The following is a 10,009-nucleotide window of genomic DNA, read 5'->3' as shown; positions in this document are numbered from 1 at the left end:
GCGGCTGTCATCCATATTCTTCCTCTGTGGTGTGAAGCATCATCGCTGTCTGTCAAGGCCAGAGGGAGGAGGAGGAGGAGGAGGAGGAGGAGGAGGAGGAGGAGTGTGAGCCGCTCTCTCCCGACACAGCCAGGACATCTTAAAGGACCACAGCATGTTTCAGGTGATGGAGGTGTTATGACACACTGCTGCCGCTGCTGACTGAATCCCAAGGTGATGGATGCAACCAGCCTCCACCATGGCCGTGTTGGATTACGCCGCCGCCCGACCCAGACTGCTTCTCTGTGAGTCGAAGAGGAGGAAGAACCATAGACAACCTTCTCCTTCCTGGTGAATGAAGCTGATGCTGGACGGACCCAACCCCGCTCCTGCTCCCTAACCAGCAAGCCCCACCTGGTCTTTCTCCTTCCTCTTCCTCTCCCCTCCCCCCTGTCCGGACCAGTCATGGGTCTCCTATGGGTGCTGTCGGTGTCCATGCTGACGGCGTGCGTCGCCATCCCCATGGACGCGGCGGCGGGCAGCCACAGCATGTTCACCTGCGAGCCCATCACCCTGCGTATGTGCCAGGGCCTCTCCTACAACTCCACCTTCATGCCCAACGTACTCAACCACTACGACCAGCAGACTGCTGCTCTCGCCATGGAGGTACAGTGCAACTTTAACATGTGAAAGATGTAAAAAAAAAAAAAAAAACCTTGTCCAAACTCCAGTTTATGTGGGTTAGTTAGGGTTCGACTGACATTGGCCGGTACTGATACTGAGATCAGACTGAATTTGCCAATAGATGATATTTTGTGCTGATATTCAACATTTTTTAATAGTTTCTTGCCAAAAAATTATAAAGATTCAGTGTTTCCCTCAGAATTGTATGTTTGTTAAGGTGGAAAAGCATCTGAAAACAGTATTTAAACCATCATGTGACACTAAAACTCTCCATTGAAACCCAGGCTAATGAAATCCCACCACACCTATTTGATGGTAGGGGGAACTCTGGGATACATTAGGGCTTTTCAGTGAAATTTCATTGCAGGTTTTACAGACTGTTTTTATGTAGCTGTGGTCAGGGAGGAACCTCTTATCAGAGGCGGAGAACATGACTGACTGCTATCCGATAAATATGTCCAAACTGATATAGTCCTGGTATTATTTTTTCTTCTTAATTGGTGTTTCTTAAACTGTGGGGACACAAATGGCTCATGGGCCTGATGGGATCCCACACGAGAAAGTAATAATATGTTTCAATTGGCCTAGGTCTTATGTTGAGAGACTAAACTGTATCCTTTTGTCCTAGGAGGAACAAAGCTAAGAACCTTTCATGTTTTTTTTAATGTTTTGATTGATTTAATTTTGATGTCCTCAGGTCCCAAGAAACCCATACAAAATAAATTGTATGCTATTCAAAAATCTGAAATCTAAAAACGTTATTTTTAATTCCTGAACAAAGCAACTTTCTGGAGATACAAGGTTTTTATGGGAAATAGCGTAATACATCAGTTTTTCACGCTGTGACCTTTTCTGTTTGTTCAGCTTGTGTTGTTTTATTTATTATTTTCTTTCCACTTTCCCTGTCTCTGCTCTGACCTTTTCTAAACACCCTTATCTTCCTCTGGTTCTTTCACACTTTTTCATATATAAGACATGAAGAAACTCACTGTTGTGGCTCACGTTCTTGTCACTGTGCAGAAGTGAAATTCACACACATACGCAGACATGCACACACACATACCTACCCACAAACAGACAGTCACGCGCACACACACACACACACTATCTACATGACACACATTTCTATCTATATGCTCTTAGGTCAGGACTGTGAATTTACATGGGTTTGTGAAATAATTATCTCACATGTATAATAAGTGGTTCAGTGTGTCTCTGTGGTGCGCAGCCGGCCCCACGGACATCCTGGTAGTAGCCTAGATAGTTATCACCATGGCTAACTGGGTATCAGCTAATTGTTGGTAATATCAAAGTGGTAGCCTACTTTAATTTGGCTGCTTTAGCTCCGGGGGCTGGGAGCGTATTACCAAAACATTAAGCAGAAAATTAAGTTTTAATATTTCTCCCAGGGGGCCAGGAGAACAGTGCATTATTAAAAGCCATTGTGATTTTAGCTGGGTGTGTTGTCCTAAAATGGTTTCCGGCCCCGCGTCTGGCATGTAGACAGGCGGAGTGATTTACCACAACATGCAGACGCTCTGCACATCATGTCTGCACCGAAACCTTTTTACATAACAGGCTTTGGACCGGTCGGCCAACTTAACAGGGGATTGTGGGCTACAGGCGGGAGCGAATGTACTGAACAGTTTTTTGTCGCGTTGTTTCAGTTTTAGTTCAGATGATGGATTAAGCCGGGATTCCAGTGTTTAGCCCATGTTTTATTGTTTCAACCCCCCTTCTGTAGATTATCTATAGATTTACCACCCGTAGCATCTGACTGTCGTGGCTGTGTTATCCTCTTTGAAATGTTGTGGTAGGCATTTAAACACAATCACGGAGCAGATGCATCACCTTGTTAGGTTAATCCCATCCTTTATGTATGCAGATCCCTCTGGAATCTCAATCTATCGAGCAATTACGAGCCAACCTGCTTCCAAACGCTGGATTGGGTGCTTTATTGGTCGATCTATCTGTCTGTCTATTTATCCATCCAGCCATCCATCCTTCAGTATGCCTATTTGTCCATCAATACGTTTCTCAATCTATCAGTTTATCCATTTTCAACATCCATCCTTCATGTTCCGACCCGCTCCTGTTCCCTCTAACACTTCTGCCCTTCGACCCCACCTCATCCCGCCCGCCTCGCCCCGCTCTGCCTGGCACAGTGATGATGATGATGATGATGATGATGTCCCGGCCATCTGTGCTCCTCCTGCTCCGCTCCACTCCACTCCACTGTACTCCACATAGACACATTTAGTGAGACAGAGATGGAGATGGGAGGGAGGGAGTTGTGTGCCACGAAAATCCAGGGTTATGTAACCTATGAACATGCCCTGCCCGGCTCCGGGAGCACACTGCATCGCATCACATCACAGCTGCACTCGCTGAGCGCACAGAGGCTTTGGGCTCGTTTCTGGAAAAGATGCAACACCCCCCCTCCTCCCCCCTCCTCCCCCATCTGCTCTTTCCTCCTTCCCATGCTGTGTCCTTCCTTGTCATCGCCTAAATATTCACTCTCATCTTCTGGGTTTAGTCACTTTGCCTTGTTGTTATCTAAGATCTTTGGCTGTTTTTTTTTTTCTATATCAAGAAATTTATCTGATGTTTTCTAGAAAATGTGCTCTAAATCTTTAGATCAAATCGGATGTGTGCGGTTTAGGTTAAATAATTTTCTCATTGCTGAACCCAGCGCTGTGTTGTTTTGAGGCCAGGTTAGCTTTTTATGCCTAATTTAAGTGTGTGTGGGGTGCGCTGAACAGAGAGAGGCGCCTCTGGTTTTAGACGGTGTTCACTTTGATTGGTCATGGACCCACAATTAAGTCTCTTTTAGCACGGAGAAACGCTCATTGCGTTTGGAAAACACATGAAAACCCAATAGATTCCAAATCACAGACACTACGCCTCTATCTGGCCCTTGTTTTCCCCGATAACTCGCTCTAGATGCCGTTCATGGGAGAATTCAAAGCCTATAAGAGGGTGAGGGCGGCCAAATGAGAATTGACAGTTGATTTTAAAGGGAATTAGGCCCACTGAATAGCCATGATAATGATGATGAATGCCTCGCACCGTGGAGAAACTGGGAGTTGGACGAGAACCAACGCCTGCCGTTCTTGCAGTTTTTGTCGAAACCCCCTGAAGTGGTGTCTGTGTGGTTTTTTTTTTTTCATGTCTTGCTTTTTCAAGAAGGATTTTTGGGGGTTTGGGGGGATAATTTGTCGGCATAAAGCGTCTGGTAGCCTTGTCTTTTGAAAAATAACTAAAACTGTGCTGTTCAATTTTCATCGAATGCTTTTGATCAGTATGGTAACCGTTTGGTGTACCAGAAATGCACTGAGAAATACACTAACAGCCTGGGTTTACACAAAAGAGAGGATTTTTTTTTTTTACTCTTTGTTGCACAAATCTGATTTTTTTCATGGCTGTCTAAACGGGGGGGGAAAAAAAACAAAAAACAAACAGAGTGATTTCTAAAAACAGGATTTTCTGTTTCGGCGTACATCTGCGCCTCGCCAGTCATCACTGACCGCGGGATGACCTCGGAGCTGAAGTGGGACAGCGGCCTCAGGGCTGGGAATCGGCTATTTCTGTGCCACAATGTGTTAGATAAGTGGGAGCATGGCGGATTTGACTGGCATTAACAACAAGGGGGAAAAAAAGAAGAGGGTAAATCCTCTTTTTTTTTAGAGATACCGTAGATACCGTGTCCTGCAGCGAACAGATGAATGCAAAGCAGTGTAGGATCGGCACAATAAATCAATTAAGTTGATAAGAAATGTCAGAACTTGGCATGGAGAAAGCGATATTGGGATAATATACGTCAAGGTTGCTCTTCTTTCCTGGAGATAGTCGAGTGGTTAAGTCTTCCGCCGCTGGATTTACATATGAGCTTTCTCTATTCTCTTCTCCTTGATACTATCCCACTATCTTAAAAAAACATAAAGTACTGAATAGGTGAGTGAGCTGTTGCTTTTTCACATAGATAATTCATTAGTGTCTTGCAGAAGATTTGCACTGCCACTTAATGCTTTGTTTGGCTGCAGTGGACGGCTAACAGCTTAGTCCACCATGTGTAGAAAATGCTCCTCAAAGCATTGAAAATGTCTTGTAATAGTCAAAAATACACATGTTAACAGGAAGATGAGCGACTTTGTCTCACTTCCTTGCAAATTTCTCAGACTTTTTGCAAGACACAGAAACTACGCTATCAGGACTCAGGAGGAGGAGAGGCTGAATTGAGGAGGTGATTTCAGAAACCGTCTGGTCCTCCTGGTCAGGGCAAAAGTAGTAAGGACTGGTATCGCATGACCGCTTTTCTACAGCAGGGGCCAGATGGGACGCGCCGCGGTTAAGGCCAACTGAAAATGTTAATGAAATGAGATCGATGAGGAGGTTTGTTTACATGAAGCTGTAGCCCAGCCAACAAATCATCTTTAATGGTAGCTAAGATGCTAAAAGAGTCACATGAATATTGTGTTGTCTTAGGGGAGGGGGGGGGGAATTAAGTGACACAGATAATGAACGAGCCTTAACTTTGCTATTTTGTCCCCTGTTGTGGAAATCAAAGAAGATGACTATTTGTCAGTGTATAGGCCTACAGCCCGTGCGACCACAGTGAAAAATGAAAAAGACTCTACTAAACTCTTATTTCTGAGTCTTTTCCTAATCCTCTTGATCCCTCTTCTTGCTTCTCTGTATGGCATTTCTCATGTTCTGTATTGTCTACTGTATGGAGCGAGACAAAGCCTGAATCCAGTCTGTGTTTTAATCTGCCGAGCCCCACTTACACTCATTTCCTGCTCCTTTCAGGTCATTAAATCAGCCTCTTGTCTCAGGTTTACAATGTGTCCAGATAAACCGTGTCGTGTTACAGCCGTTGTATAGAATAGCCGGGATACCCCACCCATGCGGTGTGAATGGATTTGTAAAAAAAAAAAAAAAGAGGTAAGGTGTGTGTGTCTGTATGTATGTATGTGTGGGTGGGTGTGTAAAATGCTGACCTAGCTCGCTGACAGCTGGCAGTTAGTAAAAATGTGCGCAGTGTACCGAAAACGCACTATTTAACATGCTTATTTTGTCAGCATGTAAGGATGTATCCTAGCTAAACATACACACACACGCGCGCGCACACACACACACACGGTATGATAAATCCTACCCAGCGTGACCCGGGCCATAAAAGAGCCTCTTGTTTTATTTAATGTCCAACACCGTGTTTATTGGCTCCGGAGTGAATGAGAAGCAGAGAGTGAGTCCTTGGTTGACAACAACCACTGTGTGTGTGTGTGTGTTGGTGTGTGTGTGTGTGTGTGTGTGTGTGTACATTACACACTGTCAGTGCGCAAGGTTTTCAAACACTTCTTAGCGGTAAATGACACGGCTGACTCGGTCGACCCATCCCTCCTCTCTCTCTCTCTCTCTCTCTCTCTCCCCCCACCCACCCTCATCTCTTTTGTCCTCCCCCTCCCCCCACGCGGGCCTCACCGGTTGCCCAGGAAACGGTCCCAATTGTGCTGTTTAACAAAGGGAGCAGGGGCTTTCTTGCCTCCCGGGAGGTGGTCCCCTCCGCCCCGCACCCTGACCTCCTCGAACCCTGCTCTCCTCCCTCTTCCTCGTCCGCTGCCTCCTCCTCCTCCTCCTCCCTGCTGATGCATCACTCGTCGGTCGCCATGGTGCTGAGCTTGGAAATTCGGAGAATTGGTATGGCAGCAAAGGAGAAAGGAGGATAGAAGGGGAGAGGCAGAGAAAATGTGAGAGGAAAAGGGGACTGAAGGAGGGAGGGGATTGATGGGAAGAGAGGTGACTGAAAGGTATTTATAAAAGAGCAAATCACTGTAGACCAGTTGGCCGCAATGGGCTTCTTTGTCAGTGATTCATCAGTCACCGCATCTCAGCGGCTGAGTCAGGGACGAGGCTTTCATAAAATACCAATTACTTTAGAATTAGGAAGCCACATACAGACGCACTTGGATACGCATAGGGCTATGGACAAAGTTAATGTCAAGATAATTATAAGAAGTTATTTTGATATCGATGGATATCTGCAAACATATCGCTGTTGACATCATAAAACCACGTACTTTTGGTGATTTTCATGTTTTAACTTAAATTGAAATTACATGGATTACATGCTCCTCTATGGGTTGAGACAATTTTCCGACCTCTTGGGCTTATGAAACTCTTTCAAAAGCACGGTGGTCAAGCTAAGATCAAGGCTGTTTTTTATTAGTTCCTCAAAGTTGACATTTTGGAGATGCAATGTTTTTACCAAACAGAAATTTTATGCAAAATCACATGTTATGTAATCAATTTTAAGTTAATCACATTGAACTGCATGGTAATATAAAGTATAGTGTAATTTCCAACTAATATTCCCTAGTTTGCTTTTGATTTCATTTTGTGACAGATTTGAATTAGTATTCTTTAACATTAATTTAGACCAGTGGTTTTCAATCCTGGTCCTCAGGAACTGCTCAGAGACCTGCTGCTTTTCATTCTAGCCATCTAATCAGGGACAATTTCACACCTGGGATGCCAGCTGAATGTAATTAACTGCAATTAACTACCTGGTAGGAAAGAAAACCAGCAGCACTCTGAACCCCAAGGACCAGGATGGAAAACTACTGACTTAGACAACAGAATTGAGTATCACAATAACTCAGTGTTACTGTTTTATCATAATATGATTCTATTGAAAGATGCTAAAGTATAATATTGAGTTATTGCCCAGCCCTAGATAGGCATTTGCTTACAGACACATACACACACGCAACACAGAGTCGTATCTTTACACCAGAAAGGCCCAGCACCGTCCATTGATGTCAATTTTGAATTTTACAATTGAATTATCTCAGCTTTCAACTTGTCCCTCCACGACTTTTCCAAGACCGACTTTCTGTACAAACCAGTGTTGACAGAATTTCAAAAATCACACAACAAAATTGCAGTTATAACTACATTTACCCCGTTCAATTGACGGCTTGTTGGCCTTCTCTTGGAGCCCCAAAAATCCACTGGCTTTTTGTAGTGCTAACTGCTGTGTCTGACTGTGTGTGAGCCCTGCTATTTCCAGAGTGGCATATTATTCCACATTTTCAGAGATCAAAAATCCCCTAACAAACTCCCATGAATACATAATGACTTTAGCAGCGGGATGGGAGCTGAAATTACATTAGCATACCCCCCTCAGGCCCGCAGCACTTGACAGAGCTGTGTATTACACGCTTGATTCTCCTTACACGGCCGGCTCTGGGGTTAACAACGCCACGGAAAAACCCCTGGCCATTCACCCGACCCGCGCTTCACCAGCTGTTTCCAGTGTGGCCATAACATCTAGTAATCCTCATGGTGTGTGTTTGTGTGTGTACACAGGCTCCGCAGGGCCTCAAGATGTTGGTCTTCTAGTTGTTTGGGCTGCAGTGTGGATAAAGCCGCGACTAACCGTATGTCCCATCCGCCACCACACTGACTCACATGCTGATCGCCACTGATGGTGCGGTCGTAATGCAAATGGCTGGATGGAGATGGATGGGGGAGGGGAGCTAAGGAAGACGGGGGAGAGGGTGTATAAAAATAAATGGACAGGGGAAGAAAGGGACGGATGATGGAATAAATATAGAAGCAGAGAGGGTTTTTCAATCCTTGCAGCCTAAATATTTATTCAACTGCTTCCCATGGCATCTCAGTGTAGCACATTACAGTACGGTACAGGACGGTACGGTACATTGCGTGCCATGGAGCGTCTCGGTCGCCCGCGGGAGTGGAAATGGAGTGGGAAGGTCAAGATGCAGGCTCACTTTAGCTGCATTAGATCATGTCTGAGTGGTTAACTCACCCTGACAGGGCACCACTGATGAAGTAATAGATGTCACAGGACCGCACACTGGCAGCGAAGGGCAAAGGGACTCTGGTATCGGCTGGGCAGCAGGGTGGGTGAAGTTAGGGATTTTTAGGAAAGGAGCCAGAGTTTTTTTTTATAGACTCCTCTTAAGAAATTATGTCCAATAACATGCTCCGCTGTCCTCTGTATGGGCTTCTTTCACTCCCATTTTAAAGTCCCTTAAGTGCCCAGCTGGCTTGCAACCATAATGTAATCTTCCAAAAGTAAAAAAAGGAGTCATTATTTTGAATTTTATCAAATTTTGTCCTTTTATTTCAAAGTGGTAATCTGCTCGATCCTACTTTTTTTTTTTTTTTTTTCTGGCAAGTGCTCATTGCTGTGGTGTTTCTGCACTGCATTTCCCAGAGATCACCTGTCAAAAAAAAAGAAAGCTTTGATTTTCTGTTTCTATTTATTCCGAACAAACTGCTGCTGCTGCTGCTCCCGCTCCCAAATGCATCACTACCTGTGTTTTCCTTGGGAAGACCTACGTGACACCGGCTGTTCAGATGAGAAAATGTAAAAGCTTTAATGAACTGGGGTATAGGTTGAATCCCTATTATGTGATATCATTCGGCATTACAGAATAGCAAAACTGACATGTAGGCCATTTATATGAAAATGTCACAGATTATTACTTAAATTTGAATAAACATGCAATGTTGCCACCTGCGTAGCAAAAATCGGTCCCAAGCCATGTGGCGAAAAGCATTCTGTAAAAATATCAAACATGTGTTGGTGTTTATAGGGAAAATAATTTTTTCCCCTGACCTGAAAAGTGGATTTTTGAAAAGTGCAAGATTTTTGAAGTCCAATGACGAGAAAAAAGTAATGTGAGACTCTTCTCCCTTTATTTAATTTGGAGTAGGGTTGGCTTCCTACACCATAAGAAGAGTTTTTTTAATGGAAAGGATCACTATGAGATTGAGATCATCAATCTGGAGTAATAGACCCTTTTTCAAGGTGGATCTCTCTCGTTGCTGCTGTGTTTATGCTTCATAGATCTGTAGGGCTCATAACACGGTATGAGTGCTTGTGTTATTGTGTCTTCGTACAGTGGCGCCTAATGAAACGTGATGACTCCATTTGTCCAGAAATTACACGATCGACTGGTTGATCGATCTCAGTTATGACAGGCGTGTAAGTAGCCTAAATTGCTCCTCTGCGTCATGGAGAAAATATGAATTCCCCTGCTTTGAGTTAAGAGTCACGTTATGGATTCTGCGTCTGTACATAAATCCTATTCATCATCCTTCCCTTGTCATCGCCCGTGTGCCGCTCGCTGAAAACGCCTGATCCCTCACATTAGAAGTGACTTACCCATCTGAATACCTCAACGCCCGCCCGCCTGTCTGCCTCGCTATCGCTCTCTGTCTCTCGTCCTCCGCGGCTGAATGTCCTCCTGCCAGAAATGTGTGATATGAGCAAGGCGATGACAAAAGCTGCGTGGATGCGGATGCTTTGTGC

The 10,009-nt window shown here is 44.6% G+C and overlaps 1 protein-coding gene across 1 annotated transcript in view; it reads left to right on the top strand.

Moving 5' to 3' along the window:
• Positions 1-444: 444 nt before the first annotated feature.
• The window catches only part of LOC139652040 (frizzled-3-like), a 26,191-nt gene continuing 16,626 nt past the window's right edge, over positions 445-10,009 (top strand). The window contains exon 1 of the mRNA XM_071528968.1: positions 445-645. Coding sequence (XP_071385069.1) covers positions 445-645 — 201 coding nt within the window. The remainder of the gene's footprint in view (positions 646-10,009) is intronic.

Source organism: Centroberyx affinis, unplaced genomic scaffold (genome assembly GCF_046629955.1).
Source record: "Centroberyx affinis isolate AG114_WGS23_722 - 3 ecotype Tasmania unplaced genomic scaffold, CSIRO-AGI_Caff_v1 ptg001746l_1, whole genome shotgun sequence".
NCBI classification, from domain to species: Eukaryota; Metazoa; Chordata; class Actinopteri; order Beryciformes; family Berycidae; genus Centroberyx; species Centroberyx affinis.
Note: the sequence above shows the minus strand (reverse complement) of the source record. Positions and strands in the feature narration are given on the sequence as shown.